At 40.5% G+C, this 21,540-nt stretch overlaps 1 protein-coding gene across 7 annotated transcripts in view; it reads right to left on the bottom strand.

Annotated features, from left to right (window-relative positions):
- Window positions 1-21,540, bottom strand: part of APC (APC regulator of WNT signaling pathway) — a 60,026-nt gene that overhangs the window by 14,265 nt on the left and 24,221 nt on the right. For 4 of the 7 annotated variants that reach the window (XM_054397943.1, XM_054397945.1, XM_054397948.1 and 1 more), the window contains exons 4-8: window positions 18,581-18,689; window positions 14,325-14,438; window positions 10,957-11,040; window positions 3,932-4,036; window positions 880-978 (exon numbers count right to left, since the gene is read on the bottom strand). In XM_054397943.1, the coding sequence (XP_054253918.1) occupies window positions 880-978; window positions 3,932-4,036; window positions 10,957-11,040; window positions 14,325-14,438; window positions 18,581-18,689 (511 nt within the window). The remainder of the gene's footprint in view (window positions 1-879; window positions 979-3,931; window positions 4,037-10,956; window positions 11,041-14,324; window positions 14,439-18,580; window positions 18,690-21,540) is intronic. The other 3 variants (XM_054397946.1, XM_054397947.1, XM_054397950.1) reach the window with 1 other exon arrangement.

Below are 21,540 nucleotides of genomic sequence, written 5' to 3'. Positions count from 1 at the left end.
CTAAACTTTTCCTACCCCAGAGCACACACACTTCAACCTATTTCTTTGCCTGTATCCTTCTACACTTAAGTCTCTCTCTTTGCCTTAAGGGCTCACTGACTTTTTGTGGCTTTTGGGAATTCTACAATTTGCAATCAAAAATCCCAAAGACTAGCTGGTATCACCCTCCATTTGCTACAAGCATATAGTTCAGGACTGAAATTACAATATTATAATGCTGTTTCAAGGCCTAAAGCAATTAATACTATGTCAAGTTAATAGGTCTGGCTTCTGAGAAGACAGTAATTAGCATAACACCAGTAGTATCTATACTGTTGCTGATTCCAGAGGCAGTATAAACTCCAGTGGTTCATGAACTCAGATTTATGTTACAGTTTTGCCCTTCCACTGCCCCACTTTTTATGCTGCACATGTACTTTGAGCATCATCTTTTGTGAGCAGACATTTATCACTCTGAAGGGCTTACACAATTTTTTCTTTCCCCTTTCCACACCCTTTTTTTAGTTTGTCTGTTAATTTTCTTAGCAATTGCATCTGTTTTATGCATTTGGACTCTGGTAAAGTACTCAAAGAACTGCTCTTAAAAGGGTTAGTTTCCATCATGGATTGTAAATCAACATCAAAAGATTTTCAGATATTCTAGCAATAATTTCTTCCTCAGTGTAACAACTCCCAGCTGATCATCAACAAGTGAAAAAACAAAAGATTTTTGTGAATGTATTTTAAAGTTGGAAAAATACTCTAAAATTTTAACTTCATTAAATTACTATGAGAGTATAGATTCTTCAGCTAATATTAGTACTACTGGCAGAAACAATGAGGTTATTGTATTAGTAAAAATGTAGCATTAGCGACCTGTGGTTTGTAATCTTCGGTTACCTTGGTACCCAGGTGACTTGTCAGTCTGCGAGGAACCGAATAATTACTACTAGAGCTCATAACACTGGCTGTCTCATGGTCCATTCGAGCAACAGAACCCTGCAAATTTAAACAACAATTGAGTATAGAAAAAGCCTCTGAGTGAAAAAACAACTGCTGCCTAATTCAGTTTCAGCACTTGATCATGAAATCATATGGCAAGTAATGAGCTGTCAACTTACTATGTCCTTCCCATCCACTTTGGGGAACTTAACACATTTGACTAGCAAATATTTTTAGTATCAGAACACTGTTCTGCTGAGTTGCCAGTCTTTTTTTTGATCCTCTACAAAATCTAAAATTCATGCAATTACTAGCTTAATTTGCAAAACAACATTTTCAAACTATCTGTATCTTTTTTTTTCCCCAGTAAAAACACAGAAAACATTGAAGAAAAACGTATGAAAAACACTTCAGAAGACTGTTAATGTTCCTTCTAGGTGCACCAGTAACAAAAGATGAATATTCCTCTCCAAGTATTTGCTGTTCATATAGCTCAGCACCTTAAATCTGCAGTTGAAAGTAACTGTAAATAAAAGGTAGGAAAAAATTAATGTCTAGATAGAAAAAAAATCTAGTTATACTGGAATATTTAAATGCACATTATTACTACACTAATTTCACTCTCCCACTTGAATCCAGAACATTTCAAGCATATTCCAGAGTAAATGAAGAGTAAAAGAGTATCAATAGAAAAAAGAGTAAAAGACTATAGGAAAAATGCAAAACTGTAAGCTTGGAATGAAAATTATGTTGGATTTTCTCAGTTATTCAATTAAATAATCTGCAGTGCTAGGAATACAGGAATGAATTCCCAGGTTTTTATATACTGAGAAATCCCTTCAAATCATCTTGACTTTGAACTCTATTCAGAGGATTACTGGTTTGACATAATGTACCCACCAGAATTCTCTATTTTTAAGTTCATTATGCTCATTTTAGCCAAGAAGGTAGAAGAAACCAAAGTTTGGAGCATCACGTATTAAAATTCACCATGGTATAGATAGAAATAGCACAATTTTCCTATAATATCCTTGTGTCACAAAGCCGTGTCAACTGTGATTCGGATAACTATTTCCTTCAGAGCCATGACATAGCCTCACTTCTTTGACGATACCAGGATGCCTAAGTGAAGTGTAACTCTATTTCCTACTGGCTCCTAAAGACTGGCATGAAAGAACTAGTATAAACTGTGTAGCCATTTCTCTGAGATGTTACACGGACCCTTGCCGTGTACAACCTTCTTTCACAGTCTTCTCCTGTCTGTCTACTTCACCTTGTTCTCTCCTTTTATACTTTACTGGCTTTCACTCATTGTTTTACTATGCTTGTTATTTATCAGCTAGGTAATTTTCCCTACTTTGTGATACATTTTCTTAGCAAAACAGATAATTATACTGAACTCCATTACAAAACTTCCAAAACAAAGGTTGGAAAAAAGTTTACTTCAGCAGCAGAATAGTGAGTGTAATAGAAAAGAGAAGAAAGCTGCAAGATGGTACAGGAAAGGACGTAAATCAATCTTGAATAATCCTGGATTTGATTGACAGTGTTTCAATCAATATTGATTGTATGACTACAAAACCAGTTAGAACCAAATGATTTGGTTAAAACCTTTTTTGTTTTGGTTGCACTGCACTGAATAGTGTTTGCTCAAAGTGTATAGAGCTCATTTATCAGAAATGTTATGCCAAATCTGTTAAATCTCCTCTGTATGGACTTGCACTGAAAGTAAATAATCCCCAGGTGTCTGTTTTAACATAGATTCAGTGCCTCAGCACTGTTCACCTCCAAGAGGAAGTAATATGCATGTTTTATACATTTTAATGAGGCAGAGTTCAAAATTGCACAAGTGCTCAAGAAAAGACCTCAAATAAAGCATGAATGAATCTCCCGCTTGCGTTAGTCTGCCAAGACATTGACAATCCCTTCTTCCTTCCTTCCCAGTAAAATATGTTCAGAAAAACTCCCTGTTCATATACTGAAGATGAATAATACAGCCACACAATGCATCAATTATTTAGAAACTTATGCTTTTAGCTCTAAAGCAGCAATGATTTTCTTACCAAATAATAAAGCTGTTGTAAGAATTAAAGTCAGAGCCTCAAGCAATTGCTCAGATATGGCTGATAGAACTTAATTCCAAATGGTGAGCAAACATGTTTCAAAAGCAAAATTATGGGCTGTGCTTAATGTTTAATCAAGTGAAAAATATAGCCAATCCACAACTTTCCCTGGCAAATCTTCCTGTACAAGACACTTTCAGAGCTATTTAAATAATTCTACTTCCTTGGAGGAACAGAAGTGTTTTGCATATGTGTTCAACTATGAAATTTCTAGTGTGAAGTTTCAAGAACCTATATTGCTAGTGGGAAAGTATCAGCTCCAGTTGGACATCATGAAGGGAATGATCATGGTAAATAATATAAAATGGTAAATATAAAATGGCAAATAATATAAAATTTTGATAAATATTTGTTTTGAAGGACAGGAATTTAATGTACTCAAAATACTTCACTAATAAAAAGAACATAATTGAAGCATTTAAATTACCGTTCAGCACACTTCCATTATTACCTCATACATACTACTGTTTTAAATCTTTATCTAAAACAGCATTAAAGAACATTAATGATAACCTTGTCAGTTGGTTCTCATCTTTAAAAGGAAATATCACTGATATTTCATTCATACATTTTAAAGTGAAATTTTTTAGAAATTCCAGAATTAAATAATACTTCTAATATTACAGCTCAACAACAATAACATATTTTCTACAGTTTAAAAAAAAGAAAAATGCTCCCTGAATTATCAAGTATTCATACTTCATCTTACTAAAACATTTTCTTCCAATCAATACAGGAATTTTCTCATGTATAGATGGAAAGAAGAAAAAAATGTACCTCCCTCAAACAAGCAGGCATACAAACACCATAAACTACCTACCAATATATGATCATTAAACATTTTGAGTATTTAAATATACTATGGACAAGCAAAAATATCAATTTACCTGACCAGTACTGCTAGTTGCCACGCTGATTTCTGCTGCTCCTTGACCTTCATTTAGCCTCTCTGTATCATGGGAGCCTGCATCATGCTTGCTTTGAGGTGCTCTCTGTCAATATAAGAGTTTATGAAATTACGTACAGAAATAAAAATGCCTTTACACCATTCAAAGCATTCTAGACTGTGAACACATCAGTGCTGCATCCTCACAGCCACTGAACACTACTCTGCATTTCATAACTCTTAGCCTTAAAAATTAACAGCTGAGGCCAAGTGTCTTTGAAAAATTGCAAGATGAACGTGAAGCATGTCCTCTGAGGATTATAGCCCTGAATATCAAAGGATTTGCTGTGACACACAGAAACACTATTTCCCACCAGCTGTGCTCACATTGCCATCAGAAATGCAACAGAACTGGAATAAACAACTGTTTGTCTGCAGTGCCATGCAGTTTGTGCATTTATTGGAGACTACAGCTAGTAAAGTTCAGTTAAGCTTTGCATTCAAAGACAACTTCTGTGTAAACAGAAGAGTATCTGTACTTCAAGAATCCTTCTAAATTTTAAGGACAAACAGTGCAGGAATAACCATCTTGATACAAATAAAATGTATATAACCTCACACTGATCTAGCTAATACTTTCTCAAAAATTCAATCTATCTGGTAAGCTGCTACAGACATGTTTCAGTTCATTAAGGAGGCCAAATTTTGTGTGCATCTACATAAAAATTAAACTGGTGTCTTACACTGATAGGGATAATGAGATCAATAGGAAAATCAGGCTTTTTTGAAGTTTCTTAATAAAGCAAATAGAGCAACTGAGCAGTTATGAAGTGTACGAAGTATGCAACATTTTCTTTAAAATGCTTCAGATTTACAGAAAGACTTTAATAATCTTGCCTATGAAACTGACTTGAAGTCTGGAGATGAAAAGTTATCACCTTACCTCCAAAGCACAATTATTCTCAAAGTATCAGAGGCCAAACCTAATTTTTCTGACTCAGAGGCTACTGCCTTAACAGACAACACTCTAGTATCCCTCTCAATTAGTTTAACTACATTTGGTATATTAAATTCAGTTTCTCTGTAGCTCTGTAATGTTCTTGAGTTGCACAGTCTGCCTCATCTTGCTTTATGAAAATTTCTCCTTAACATTCAGCAGAAACATACCTCTCTTCAACGTCTAGATGTTGAAACTTTAGTTACCTGTTGATCAAACTCATACAGTATCAGTGTCATACTAACACCATTTTGTTCATATAAAGACATTGTAGTCTCAAACCTGGGAAATATTTAACATTGAACAGAATTTTAGAAACCAGTAACTAATTAATATGTGTGCAGTGATAATTTCAGACTAAACTTACACAAGAGTGGGGACTCAGTCAAGATCAGGCATTGCCATACTATGTACTGAATACAATATAATGTACTACATGCTGAATCCCTGTCTCACAGTACTTTGTCTTGAATGCAAGCGTAATCACGAATTTGACAACATCTAGATCTAAGATTGAAGTATAACTCAAGGCAGATTTTCCAGACATTAGGTGGCTCTGATTTTCAGTCTCCTGAAGAAAGAAGTATTCATGTACTTAATGGTGAAATGCTGAATGGCTCATTAGCACTGACCCAGAGTCACCTGAGGCGGAACAATACTGTCCTTCCAAAAACTCCCGAGTCTGCGGCATTTTTTTTTGAGGTGGTGGTGATGATAGTGTATCTATCAACAAGTTTTGATGCATTTAGAGCACAAACAGGGAGATATTTAATTCCTTGACAAAAAAAAAAGCTTCTGCTCTCCTCAGCACTCTGTCCTCCTCTCAAACAAATATTTTATTTGATAGAAGGTATTTATGAATGAGGTGGCTTCCTATTCCCCCTCCCCAGCACTCTCAAAAAGTGCCACTACAAAAAATTAGTCAACACAACACCCAATTTATGAGGCAATTTTAACTGTTACTAGCAGGACTTGTCTAACACAGACTTTAAAATCCAGTATACTCTCACAACATGCATATGCATTACTGTCACAGTCATCATGGGAGGAGCAGTCAGTGTTGTCTACCTTGACTTCATCAAGGCTTTTGACATTGTATCCCATGGCATCTGCATAGGTAAGCTTAGGAAGTGTAAGCTAGATGAGTGGATGGTGAGGTGGATTGAGAACTGGCCGAATGACAGAGCTCAGAGGGTTGTGATCAATGGTGCAGTGTCTAGGTGGAGGCCTGTGGTTATTGGTATTCCCCAGCAGTCAGCAGGGGGTCTAATCTTGTTCAACATATTCATCTGTGACCTGGACAAGGGACAGAGTGCACTCTCAGCAAGTTTGCTGATGATACAAAGCTGAGAGGAGTGGCTGACACTCTCAGAAGGCTGTGCTGTCTTTCAATGAGACCTGGACAGACTGGAGAGCCTGGACACATTCCTGTGCAACTTGATCTAGGCATACTTGTACCAACAGGGATTTGACTAGATGATCTATAGTATAGGTGTCTTTCAACCCATACCATTCTGTCATCGGCTTGGGTTCAATGTCAAGTCTACAATTTCACAGTGAAGAGTTTATACCGGTTCAGCTACTGAAGTACTTTGAAGTCAGAATCTGTCCTCTTCATGTACACTGGCTCAAAGGCGCTAACAAGCATACGGATTATTAAAGTATATATTTGTATAGATATATAATACTGTAAATAAATTAATATTCATCTGACAGACTGTAGATAGTGGCTACACACTGCACAAGCCCTGTGAGTATGCCCTCTCTTTGCATTACTGTTTAACACTGAACATACATAGATGAAAAGACAAATTACCAACCACAACTGTGAAGAAGCAGAGCATATAAACAGCAGCAGAATCTGTAACCTCTCCGTTAGGTAAATCAACTAGAGAATAGCACACAGGTCCTGGGAGGACACAGCACCATCTATTTTGAAGTAAGATAGTTGAAGGGGTCTGAGATGAGTTTATAGCCCACTGTCACTTCTGAATTCTGGCATCACACTAGAAATGTCACTTTAACGGAGTATGTTTGCTTGCTCTTTCAGCAAAATGGTGGAAGACTGCACATGCCCACTCCAGAAACACAGAGCCACTCCCTCCATCTTGTTTAACAATGTTTTCTAAGTTCTTCTGAAGCCAACAATAGCTATTGCTTATCAATTATTAATTTCCTTGTATTTACTAGCAGAAAAAATATAAATCTCTAGCTATTTTATTACATTTGCAAACACGGTAGGCCTTGATAATAATGCTAGGATAACCAATTCCAAATAATGTTACCTAATACTTTGTCAGTATTAGTTAGGAACCCCTTGATTGTTTATTAGGACGGAAGACTTCTCCATACATAAACCACTGTTCTTTCTCCAATGTTATTTTCTGTGCATCAAAAACAGATACACTATTACTTTCTAGATTCCAGAGAATTATTATTTTGACATTACTTCATATTAAACACAACTCTAAATAAGAAACTAAGACAACAATGCAATGAACAAAAATAAGAAACCGTAAGATTAAACATTTTTGCTACAGTTGTGACACAGATAAAAAGAAATTCTAGTAAGGCAAATTGTTAAGAGAACTCCTGTCTGTCACAGTTTAAACAGTCTAAAGCTTGGTGTGCATAATCTCTGTGCAGAATAAATCTACAGCAACACTTCTCCGTGGAAAATATGTCACATATTTCAAACAAAAGTGAAAGAAAGGCCTGTATCACTATAACAATTTGAAAACTTCACATTAAATGCTTGTCAGCATTTTGCTTTTTTCTTATAATTGCAGATTTGTACTGACAGACAGAAGTTCTCTTTGGAGGGACCCACCTCTACAATGAATCAAATCCTACTATAAAAATCTTGTAAAATATCTAACTAAAGTATCACAAAATTTGAAAGTGCTTTTTATAGTATGCTTTTACAAGGCATAGTAATTTGCCAAAACCTTATAAATGTGCTAAGATGTAAGCAAAAATTTTCTCTGCTCATATTTCCAAAAGCTGTTTTTATGGTGTGATATTATACTTGGTCTCAGTCTGCAAGGTAAGTACACTTGGATTCTACAGTGATCAGCATCACACCAAAGGGGCCAAACAAATCCAGCAGAAAGCTACAGTATGACAGATGAGTCACTGTCTCTGATGGTATTTAAAGTCCTGTAAATGTGGCATTTACAAATATAGTTTAGTGGAATGTGGAGGTGATAGGTTATTGTTTGGACTTGATGATATCAAAGATCTTTTACCATGAGTAATTCTATGATTCTAAGATGAGGAAGGGTAGCTGTCCTTTATGTGAGCAGCACCTAGACTCCATAGAGCTGTGCTTGGGGATGGGTCAGGAGTTCATCTTATGGGTGAAGACTCGCAGACAAATACACCTAAGTCCTATTGTAGTGGACATCTGCTAAAGACTTTCAGATTGGGAAAAAGAAACAGATGAGACCTTTTCCAAAAAAATGAAGGAAGGCTCATGTATACATGCCCTGGCTCTCATGAGGAACTTCAACTATACTTGTATCTGCTGGAGGAGCAATAGCAGGATGAAACATTTCAGGAGATTTCTTGAGTGCTCTGATGACAACTTCTCGACACAGACTCAACAAGGAAAGGTACTTAAAAAAAGAGTTGGTTGAGGATGTGACAGTTAGACGCAGTCTTGGCTGCAGTGACCACGAGATGCTAGGGTTCAGGATACTAAAAGGAGGGGACCACAAACCTGCATTGCAAAGCATATTTCAACCTCTTCATGTATCTGCTTGGAAGAACCCCATGGGATACAAGCCCTGCAGAGAAGGTAGGCCCAAGACAGCTGGCTGACGCCTCCTCTAAGCTAAGAAAGGAGCAGCAACTAGTTTCCAACAAGGAAGTAACAAAGCAAGGGCACCAGGTGGCTTGTATGGATAAGCAAGAAGCTCCTAACAGAACCTGGGCCTCAAAAGGAAAAATACAAGAGGTAGAAATGCAAACAGATGATCCAGAAGTAAAGACCTGCAGTCCAATCATGAGAAGATGTGAAGAACAAAATATAACGGCCTCTGTAATTACATAAACAGCAAAAGGAACACTAGCAGAAATGTGGGCCTTCTGCTGAATGAGATCGAAGTCTTACTGGCCTCATGGGTTGCATTCATGAATGCTGAAAGAAAGGGATGATGTTATTGCAAGGCCACCCTTGAATGGTCATAGCAGCAGAGAGAGGTTCAAGACTGGAGGACTGCAAATGTCACAGTCTTCAAGAACAGCAAGAAGGAATATGAAGGGCTAGTCAACCTCACCTCAGCTCCTCGCAACTGAAGGTGATGGAAAGCTTTCCCAACCACGTAATAAATGTGACTGGGGGCAGGTCAGATGGGTTATGCAAAGAGGTAGTCACGCTTGACCTTTCTATGAGGTGACTACACTGGTGAGTGAGTGACAGAAGAGCAGCAGTATGTCTTCAGACACTGTTTCCCATACCACCATCACAGACAAGATAACAGTATATGGATTAGGTAAGTGCACGGTATGTGGCTTGAAAACCAGAGGGTTGTGATCAGGCACACAAAGTACGGTTGGAGACACGTCACTAGTGATGTACCCCAGGGATCAATACTAGGAGCAGTAATGCTCAACATCTTCATTAATGAGCTGGCTGCTGGGACACAGTGAACCCTCACCAAATTTGCAGATAACAGAGAACTGGAAGCTAATATACAAGGTGGTTAATCCACTTCTCATAGGGGCCTGAGAGGACAGGCTGAAGAAATGGGCTGATTGGAATCTTGCATGGTTCAAGAGAAGTGCAAAGTCCTGCTCCTGGGGAGGAATACCTCCAGGAACCAGAATGCGCTGAGGACTGCCCAGACTGAAAAGAGCTTAGCTGCATAGGACCTTGGAGGTACTGATTGACAAGCTGAACATATGCTAGTGACAGACCTTTGTGGCAAGAAGTCCAACAGTATCTTGGGCTGCACTAAGAAGGGCATTGTCAACAGACTGAGGGAGGACATCTTTCCCCTTTATTTATCTGGCACAGCTGTATCTGCACTACTGTGCCCCATTTCAGCCTCCCCAGCAAAGTAAAGATAGCAACTTACTGGAGCAAGTCCTGCACAGGGCCACAATGGTGTCTAAGAGACTGGAGCATTTCTAACGTGCAAAGATGATGAGGGAGCTGAGACAACTTAGCCTGCAGAAGAAAAGGCTCAGGATGACCAGGATGCCTAACCACCTGGATTGGCTAATGTGTCAAAAGACCAGGCAACTTTGATTACACATAATATTGTCTGCTTATCTTACAAAACCTGAGTTTCCCCAAAATCCTGGGATAAGGAAACTGTTATTTTTCAAACCGGAAAAATATCTATCCCTTAGTAACTGGACGCTGCTATGAGCTTTCACAGTAGTTATTTTGCATGAAGATAAAGCATGACATATTCAGGTTCAAGATACAACTTGTATTTAATTCATCAGTACAAGAAAAATAGTTACCTTCTATGTTAACTTCCAGTGGTTTTTGCTCCTGGCAATTACTATAATGGACTTTGTAACTTACATGAACCGTTATCTTGTATTTCCTAGTACAAAACCCAATATTTAAACACTGAAAATACACCAGGCTTCTATGATGAACTCTGACAAAAGCTATATTCACTCTTTAAAAAAAAAAATCTTATCTTACAGCAAACTATAAAGGTGCTTATCAGAGATTCATATTTAGAAAGGCATGTACAACTGAGAGTTAAAATGATTTACTAAACTCAAGATCCAGTCATTATAATACATTGGACTTTGGCATTTTTATTTAAATTTCAAGCTAACCTTTTAACTGATAATCATTAGTAATGAAAGTTCAATGAAGACTAATCCAAGTATTCTAATCTCAGTTCACTGATAAGAGAGCAAGTAACAGCATAAACGTATTGACTAGTTCAGTGTGACATCACTGATAGAAATAATCCTTCCTACCACTTAATTAATAATTTTTTTTTCTTTTAAGATACATACCATATTAAAAAAAAAAAGACAAGCAATTGCTCACTAACCTCTGCTTCAGTTGTTTGTGATTGCAGGAGCTGTCGTATACGAAGAATGTCCTTCTCTATTTGTTGAATTCTTGCCACTCTTGCCTGAAATGAATTGTATTTAGATGTTTGATTTTGTCCAAACCAACCCTTTGACTTACTGCACAGAATGACAGTATTAAGATTTCTTTGTAGATGCAGCTCACTACAAACAAAACTGATTAAATTCATGTGGTAATTCCAGTGTTTTCATAATAAAACACAGGCATGAGTACAAACATTCAGAACTGATACTCATTTGCATGTAAGAGGTCATCATGTAGTTTATATTAAGGCAAAAAAAAACACTCCAACTGACTTCCATAATTTTTCTTTTCCTGAAATCGGTATGTCATGCAGTTCTTCAACAAATTCTTTGTCTTTCACCTCAAATGCTTGCTTTACCAAGATGTGAAAGAAATCCGGATTTGCAGAAGGTCTTTGGTGTATGAATGATTTCGATCATTGAATTCAGTTACTATAATGTTTTGGACTGTGAGCATTTTCTCTTCCTACAACTCTCAAAGAATTTAACAGGCTAAGTATGAAGAAAATTACATCCTAGTTTTCTGGTTTGTCTGGGATTTTATAGATATCTCTGAATCAGCGCCTTCTATGGCTGAAATGCTACTCCTTTCCCACTGCAACCATGCTGTGGCTAGTACAGAGAATGATAAAAAACCCCTGAATCTTACAGGATACAGATACCACATAAAAGTTGCAGAAAATAATTCAACATCTTCTTTGTAGCATTATTTCCCCCCTTGAAATTAAAAATGAACAAACAGAGAAGAAGCTGCTTCAGGGACACCATAATTACTTCCTTAGTGATGTAACTAGACAAATTGTTTCTCTCAAAAAATTCATTGATTCTCTGCCTGAGTCCATTCACAATTTCACCAGAAGCTTACTCTACCTATTTAGCTTTGTTCACCTTACTCTAGCTTATGCTTGTAAGCACTAAGAGAACTTTCGTTCTAGTGTCAATGCTATATCCTTTCCTCTGTAACAGGGCTAACCTAGCACCCACAGACAATACTTAGTCTGCTGTGTCTTCACTCAGGACTGGTTGACACAAGCAACACAGCTAAATTCATGCAGGCATCACCACTGCTGATAAACCTTGACAACACAGCCATACAGCTTCCACATCAGAGACAGTTAGTATCCAGACAAACTTAAGTCTGTTTGAGTGTGCCTACATAGAAAAATCCCTACACTGATGTTGGCAGGATATTTGTTTTACTAAATACTTACAACCATGTGAATGTTCTGAAAAATCATACCAAATGACTTCAAAATTTAAAGTAGCTTTTCTCATTACCAAAAAAAAAAAAAACACCCCACCAACAAAAAACTATTAAGAAATGTTTATTATGTAGCAAAATTTTGTATTGAGTTTACCTAGAAAGGAAAGTAGAGCCCTTTTGATTGTAAGGTGTCCTGATCTCACAAGCAAGCCCTCCCACACACCCCAGATTGAGAGAAAGTAACACAAAAAGCCCTCAGCTGAGATAAGGAGTTTAATGAAAGTTTTGCTCTCTGCAAAAGCAGAAACAGCAGTGGAAGCCAGTGATAAAACGACCCCCCCACCACATCCCCAAGCCTGCAGCCAGCTCAGTGGAAAAGACCAAAATCCCCAAATTGGAAACTGGAAGCAGCAACCAAAACAGGAAGCCTCTCATGATACAATTTCAACTTAAAGCCCCATGACACTTTGCTCCAGACAGAATTTCTATGTTGAAGCTGGCATGATGACAGCATAGTATCTAATACTCATCAGCAGGTTCAACTCAACCCATGACAGAAGGACTTATTTTTTTAACATTCACCATAAAAGCCAGATTATTTTAGTAAGCTAGCTATTTAAAGTCTCTGGGGAAAAATTATTATAAATAGTCGGTGCTTAAAAACGTGTAGACATGGCACATCAGGACATGGTAGTGTTAGGTCAATGGGTGGACTAGATCTTATGAGATGTTTTCAACTGAAACAATTCTATGAGTCTGTAATTCAAATGGTTGTTCTACTACTGTGAGGGAGTAATTTTTATAACCAGCACCAGCTGATTATTACACTCCATTCCTGCATCTGAAGAGAAATAACTGCAGACACCAGTACAGGTCAGGGGTTGCCCTGCTGGAAAGCAGCTCCATGGAGAAAGACCTTGGACAGCAAGTTCTCCATGAGACACCAATGTGCCCTTGTAGCCAAGAGAGCCAATGGTATCCTGGGGTGCATCAAGAAAAGCGTGTCCAGCAGGGGTCTCCCCTGTTACTCTGCCCTGGTGACACCACACCTGGAATACTGTGTCCAGTTTTGGGCTCCCCAATTCAAGAGAGACAGGGACCTGCTGGAGAGAATCCAACGAGAGCCACAAGGATGATTAGGGGACTTGAGCATCTGCGCTGTGAAGAGAGACTGAGAGACCAGGAGCTGTACAGTCTTGAGAAGACTGAGAGGGAATCTGATCAATGTCTATAAATATCTGAGGGGTGGGTGTCAAGTGGAGGGGGCCAATCTCTTTTTGGTGGTGTGCAGTAATAAGACAAGAAACAATGGACACAAACTTGAACACAGAAGGTTTCACCTTGACATGACAGGAAACTTCTGTACAGTGAGGGTGACGGAGCACTGGAACAGGCTGCCCAGAGGGCACTGGAGACTTTCCAAAACCACGTGGATACATTCCTGTGCAGACTACACTAGGTGATCCTGGTTCTGGAAGGGCAGTTGGACCGATGATCTTTTGAGGTCCCTTCCAACCTCTAACATTCTGTGATTTACAAGTTCCACACTTACGTTCTAAGTTACACTTCCACATGTATGCAGCATGATTTACATGCAGAATTGTACCTATTGTCATCATGAATGTAAAACAACTCTTGGTGAGAGGAAACAACTTGGACTACCTTTGTTTCCCAAGATTTCTCCTTGATGCATTGATTCTGGTTAAAGAAACTTAATGACAGTGGTTTAATTTTATTCCAAATTTAAAAGCATTAATAAAACCAGTATTACAGAGACAAAATAGAACAGCTGCTAATACATGTTTCTTTGAAGTTAAGATGTTTAAAAGATTATAAGCAAATAATTGCTAAAAATTATTTATTTTGAAGGAATTGTCCACATCTGCCCACTCATGAGCTTTCTTTTCAAACATGCAGAGGAAGGTACTGAGTAGTTATTTCCTACGCTGATTCCTAGTTTTGTATTTGAGAAGCTAACTAAACAACAATCTTAAGGTATCACCATGTTTACACACAATTTAAAGATGTAACTATCAATAATTTAAGAAAAATGCAGGAAAACTTTTTCCATTCCTTCTGATAAAGAAAGACCAACTATACCTGTGCTCGCTTCTCCATGTCCTGACAAGTACCTAGCTGTTCTTCCATTGCAGCTCTGATTTGCCTTGCCTCATATTCCAACTGCCTTCTGGTCATATCCGTTTGCAAGGAGAACTGAAATTGAAGTAGAGAGAAGCACTTTTGGTAAACAACATATATGTAAACTATGTCTTTCTCTGAACAAAAGTAGAACAATTACCTTTCCCCACCAAACCTCATAAACAAGCAAAACATGGTAACAGAGCCTTAAATTATGACTGCGTTATTAAGGACAAGAATGTGTAACATTGTTCCAACTACAGACTACTTGCAAGATTTGTTAAATGACTAACTAGAATCATAGGGTTGGAAGGGACCTCAAGGATCATCTAGATCCAACCCCCCTGCCATGGGCAGGGACACCTCACACTAGATCAGGTTGCCCAGAGCCACATCCAGTCTGGCCTTAAAAACCTCCAGGGATGGGGCCTCAACCACCTCCCTGAGCAACCTGTTCCAGTGTCTCACCACCCCCATGGTGAAGAACTTCCTAACATCCAATCTGAATCTACCCATTTCTATTTTTGTTCCATGCCCCCTAGTCCTATCATTAACTGACACCCCAAAAAGTCCCTCACCACCTTTCTTGTAGACCCCCTTAAGATACTGGAAGGTGACAATAAGGTCTCCTCAGAGCCTTCTCTTCTCCAGACTAAATAGTCCCAGCTCTCTCAGTCTGTCCTCATAGGAGAGGTGCTCCAGCCCTCTGATCATCCTGGTGGCCCTTCTCTGGACACGTTCCAGCATGTCCAGGTCCTTCCTGTAATAGGAACTCCAGAACTGGATGCAGTACTCCAGGTGGGGTCCCATCAGAGCAGAGTAGAGGGGGAGAATCACCCCCCTTCACCTGCTGGCTATGTTTCTCTTGAGGCAGCTCAGGATGTGATTGGTTTTCTGGGCTGCGAGTGCACATTGACAGCTCATGCCGAGCTTCTCATCCACCAGCACCCCCAAGTCCTTTTCTTCAGGGCTGCTCTCAAGCCAGTTACTCGCCAGCCTATATTGGTGCTTGGGATTGCCCTGACCCAGATGCAGGACCTTGCATTTGGTCTTGCTGAACCTCATGAGGTTGGCTTGTGCCACCTGTCCAGCCTGTCAAGGTCCCTCTGGATGGCATCCCTTCCCTCCAGTGTGTCTGCTGCACCACACAGCTTGGTGTCATCAGCAAACCTGCACTCAATGCTGCTATTCATGTCGCCAACAAAGATGTTAAACGAGACTGATCCCAGCACTGATCCCTGAGGGACTCCATTTGTCACTGGCCTCCATTTGGACATGGACCCATTGACAGCCACCCTTTGGGTGCGGCCATCAAGCCAGTGGACCACTGAATGGTCCATCCATCAAACCCATACTTTACCAATATGGAGACCAGGATGTCACACAGGACAGTGTCAAAGGCTTTGCTCAGGTTCAGGTAAATTATGTCAGTTGCTAGACCTTCATCTATGAACATTGTGACCTTGTCATAGAAGGCCACCAGTTTTGTCAGGCAGCATTTGCCCTTGGGGAAGCTGTGATGATTGTACCAAATCACCTCTTTGTTATTCTTCTGTCTTAGCAGTGCCTCCAAGAGGGTCTGCTCCATGATCTTACTGGGCACAAAGGTGAGACTGACTGGCTTATGGTTCCCTGGGTCATCCCTCTCCGTTTTTGAAAATGGGAGTTATGTTTCCCCTTTTCCAGTCAGTAGGGACCTCCTCAGACTGCCATGACTTTTGGAATATAACAGAGAGCGATTTAGCAACTGCATCTGCCAGTTCCCTCAGCTCCCATGAGTGTATCTCCTCAGGTCCCACGGACTTGAACACTTTCAGGTTCTTCAAATGGTCACGAACCTGATCTTCACTCACAATGGGCAGTTCCTTCTTCCAGTTCCTGTCATTATCTTCCATTATTCTGGGAGTGTGGCTGGAGCCCTTGCCAGTGAAGACTGAGGTAAAGAAGTCATTGAGAACCTCAGCCTTCTGCATGTCACTTGTCATCAGTTCACCTGTTTCCTTTCTGAGGGGCGCCACAACTTTCCTAGTTTTCTTTTTACCAGTAATATAGCTATAGAAATTTTTACTGTTCCCCTTGATCTCCCTGGCTAGATTTAATTCTAACTGAGTTTTAGCTGCTCAGGTCTCTTGCTGCTCAGGCTGCTCCCTTATATACTCCCCCAATATAGCTGCCCTTTCTTCCACTCCTTATAAAGTTTCTTTTTGTGTGACAGTGTGTCCAGGAGCTCCTTGCTCATCCAGGCAGGTTTCCTAGCATTTTTTCCTGCTTTCCTCTTTGTGGGTGTAACTTGCTCTGGGGTCCAGAGAAGGTGATCCTTGAACACTGACCAGCTGTCCTGGGCCTGTTTTACCCCTAGGGCTTTATCCCATGATACTCTGGCCAGCAGATCCCTGAAGCAATCAAAGTCTGTATGCCTAAAATCCAGGGTTGTAAGCTTGGGATACATCCTCCTAGTTGGCTTGAGGATCTGTTGCTTCATGGTCACTGCAGCCAAAGTTACCCCTGAGCCTCACATTGGTCACCAGCCCCTCCCTATTTGTGAGAACAGGGTCCAGCATAGCACCTTTTCTTGTTGGTTTCTCTACCATTTTGAGGAGGAAGTTGTCATCTATGCATTCCAGGAACATCCTGGATTGCTGGTACCTAGCTCTGCTGCCCCTCCAGCAGATGTCAGGGTGGTTAAAATCCCCCACGAGGACCAGGGCTTGTGAACACAAAGCCACTTCTATTTGCCTGTGGAGGGCCTCGTCTGCTCGTTTCTGCTGGCCTGTAGCAGACCCCTACAGTAACATCACCTTCTCCTGTCTTCCCTTTAATCTTCACCCATATGCTCGCAACCAGTCTGACAAACACCAAGACAGTATGATTCATGACAACATTGGAATGCCTGGCTACTAATATATGTCCGCATGCCCATAAAATGGTTATGCGTGCCATATGCATCACTCCCTTCTAAAATACTCAGAGGTATTGAAAAGTATACTGCATATAGGATGGTCTACTACTGCTATCTACCCTATTTTTAACTATCCTATTAAAAAAAAACCACAAAAGTATTCAATTTAGGAACAATAATGTGGCTTAAGGGAAGACATTCCAACTGATACAGTCTTTCAGGGCAGGCTCTTCACTGGTTTTGGACTATTACTCGGTTTGCAAGTAAATGAGTCTCCAAGAGCAGTCCTCCCAGAAGCCTTCACCAAGGTCAATTCAGTCAAAAACAGACTATCAACTACAATATATAAAATGCTACTACTAAAAAGAACAGGATCTGTCATTCTGCTGTGGATGGAGTTAGTAGTTATGGATATAAATTACCAAAGATATTTATTGGAGATGTTAAGTAAAACATTCTAATCGTAAGAAGAGCTAAGTTAATTAATTACCTATGAAACTGGGGAGACAATACAAAACCTACAACACAGTGACACAGATACAGCTGCCAGTGACATTGGGAATGGGCTGCACTTCCTCAAGATAGTTTTCAGACCTTCTCCCCTTGCTTCTGGTGCTCTAGTAAGCTAAGCTTCAGTGTTAGACCTGCTGAAGTCCAGCTGCTTCACCACAGTCATGAAAGTGTTTTCATTTCCAGAAGAATGACTGACTCCTGATCAGGAGTAAAGATGGGCAATCAGGTCTTCCAAGCACTGTATGTGCGAAGGGATGCAATGCAAATATATCCAAGCTGCTGACAGCTGACAACAGGAAAACCTTTATTACTTGGCATATTAGACATCTTCATTGTCCAACAATGGTGACTTGACTATATAAATAGTTTGGAGATGCTTATGTAAAAACTTGAAACAACAATATCTACATAGGCTGTAATACCATTTCACTTGCTGTAATGAACCAAGAGCTCCTCTGTAAACTGTCTCTTAGGCTAATACTGCTCTCAAAACTGGAAGAATCCACTAAACAGAATGGAGAGAGAAAAGAGTTTAGGGGTATTGAGTTAAAGAAGCAGTGTACTGACATGTAATTTGTTTGTCATAATGACTTTTCTGTGTTTCTCTCTATTATGACACATTTATACTAACATTTATGATGATGGGGATGAATTTAAACATGTAAAATTATACATGAAAAAATATCATTATTTATTTAGGCTTAAATTGATAGTAGAGAATGTCATCAAACTCTTAAAATACGCACAGCATCTAAGCAGAGATCATAGCATCAAGTACATGACCAAGCATACTGAATATACTTACATTTTCAGTAAGGGGGAGACTATCAATCCTTTTAGTCAGGTTCTGAAGCTGGGCATAATACCAGTCCTTTTCTTTCTCTTCCTTCTCAAGCTCCGCAAGCAAAAGAGATCTATTAAAAACAGAAATGGGACATGGCTCACTATTAAGATGTTACTACCATATGCAACTACAGAAACAGGCACTGATATCCATAAAAAACAGTTAAATATGAAACAAGGTTTGAAGACAGCACTAAGCATATATTTGAGAAGGTAGGCACAGTTCTCTGGCCCTGGTTAAAGAACCTATCAACTTCTCTATGCTAAGTCACTAGCTTCTTGTGTATCAGGCCCACATCTACAAAAGATGAAGTTATCTACATGTGTCTACAAAACCACCTTAAAGGCTAAACCTAAGAGGCACTTTGTGAAAGCAAAAAACATTTACTAGTTGTGGGCTAACTCATAACTGTTTTCTTTCAGACAATGTGATTTGTGTAATGCACTGTAGAGAAATGGCCAGAAGATAAAAGGCCATGAGTTGCACAATCCAAGCTACACTAACTATAAACAGGCTGACATGTCCTTGAGAGGCTGATAAGAGAAAGCTTGGCAGAGCAGTAAACAGGAGATGAAGCCAGGTGTTGAAGCTGCAAGGCAGAAAAACATTGCTGATACCATATTCCAATCAGCGTACAGTAACGGGTGCATGAACAATGTATGTTAGCCAATAGCGAGATAATGTTATTTGTGTGGACAGCACATAATACTATAAAAGCCTGTGTCTTTTAATAATAAATGGGCAAGATCCTGAACTCATATTGGGTCTCTGTCTTGACTTTGGCTGAGCAGGACTTCAACTCATATTGAGTCCGTGTCCTGACTCTGGACAATCTCCTACATTTGGTGCCCAAACAAGGACACGATCAGGACGTCTCTATTAAGGATCTTGTTGCATCGCAGCAAGAGGACAGGCTATGCTGAGAAGCTGTGGCAGAAGCTGGCAGAGAAACAGGTTACTATGTGACTATTTCTGACCCGGAACAGGAGTGGCGCTGCAAGGCAAAAAGATGGCAGCAGCTGGGTGTGAGGTCGCATCTCACCTCTTGTATTGCGACCCTGGAACCCGACATCAGAAAAAGGTGTGAATGGGGGACAGGAGATTGAAGCGGGTGGCATCCTAGAGGGAGAGCTGGAAATCAACTCAGTGTGCCAGTTGTTGGACCCACAAAGATAAGACCGCTTTACCAAGTATGAGTTGGGAGGTGGCATTCACGCTATTGCTTGCTAAGCAAGGTGCTGGTGTGAGCATGAGGAGGCTCAAAGAGCTCTGTCAATGGGTAAAAGAAAAAGGACATTTAAAGGACCCTGAACTCATGTTTAGTATCACAGAGAAGCGGTAGGCAGGGACGGCTGAAGTGCGAACGGGACTAGGAGCGGGAGGCACTCACCCCATTGCAGCCCCACAAACAAGACAAGACGGACACATAGACACAGGTCGCTGGACAAGCGGTGACACCACAGCCCAGCCCGCCCGGCATGGCCTCACCGCCAGCCTCCGGCAGCTGGAGTCCAGCTGAGGGCAGGGCAGCGCCCACCCACCGCCACGGGCAAGGGACCCAGGGGCCGCCTGAGCCGAGAGAACTGCACCGCGGCCCACGCCCGAGGCGTGCGGCCCCGCAGGAAAAGCCCTCCAGCCTGCAGCATAGGAATCTGCCTGGCCTGGACCTGTAGCTTGACACCTATTAAGGTGAGCCACCAGGAATATAATGGGACAGAATCTAACTAAGGAAAAGGATTTAGTCATTGGAACTGGGAAACGTTCCTAAAGCATAGAGGTATAAAAGCTAGTGACTATAATTTAAGGAGGCTGCTTTTATGTGTTAAACAGCAGTGAACTGAATCCTTTCGCAGCTCCACCTTTAGTGTTGCTGCATGGCAGAAGCTGGTTAGTTATTTATGGGATGCCTTAACAAAAGGAGATAAAGAACTTGTAGATATGGCTACTACCTGGCGAATGCTTAATGAAACGCTAAAAGACACCAAGCAAGAGCAAGATAAGAAGGAGGAGGAATTTAAAACAGAGATAAAAGGGAATTGAGCTGGGTGTGAGGGAGATAACTAAGGCCGCCTCCCCTCACCCCCCAGCTGCTCCATCAGAGGAAAAAGGCGCTGGAGAGTAAAAATCTCCTTTTCCTACTGAGCAGCTTAAAATCCCTATGAAGTGGAAAAGTCCCCGAGACTTTGTTCAACTGTCATTGGTCTACCCTAACAATCCTCAACAGCAGCAGCAATTTTCCTCCCCTACCATCTGACAGTGAGGAAGAAGGTGAGAAGCAGATCTCCTTTGGGCTGTGAGGTCGCAAAAGACTGTGGGGGGAGGAGAATGTCGACTTTTACCTCCCTGTGGTTAACTGTAACCCCTCCATCACCATCGAGACTTTGGCAGCTGGTTCATCAGAAAGCTGCTTCAGGGGGCGATTTGGAAGTGCCACATATGATTACCACTCCAGTGCAGATGCACTCCATTATGAGTGTTTCTGGTAACTCTAGTGAGCCCATGGCTTTCCCTGTGGAAAAAGCAGCTCCAGGGACTGGTCAGCAGTATAATCACCAAGTTTGGGCTCAAGAGTTGTGCAGGACTTGCACGCAAGAAAGTAAACTGTTTTGAATGCTCTTAGAGGTATTGTTAAAGAGCAGGGGAAAAGCACAGCTTGGGAGCAGAAATCTGTCCTAGAGGCCTTTCAGAAACTCTTTATGCAACATGAAAAGTCTATCGGTGCCTCTGCTCTTCAGCAGATGCTCTTTCAGCAACCAAGCACCACCTTTCTAACATGACCCAGGAATCTGGGATAAGATCAGAGCTAAGTTTCAGGACTGTGCTAAGAAGGAAGGTAAGATCAGAGAGATTAAAGCAGTGCCCGATACTGAGGTTGCCTTGGAAAAGCAAGCGGGAAACACTGATTGCCGAAGAGTTTTGTG

The sequence above is a fragment of the Indicator indicator genome, chromosome Z (genome assembly GCF_027791375.1).
Source record: "Indicator indicator isolate 239-I01 chromosome Z, UM_Iind_1.1, whole genome shotgun sequence".
NCBI classification, from domain to species: Eukaryota; Metazoa; Chordata; class Aves; order Piciformes; family Indicatoridae; genus Indicator; species Indicator indicator.
Note: the sequence above shows the minus strand (reverse complement) of the source record. Positions and strands in the feature narration are given on the sequence as shown.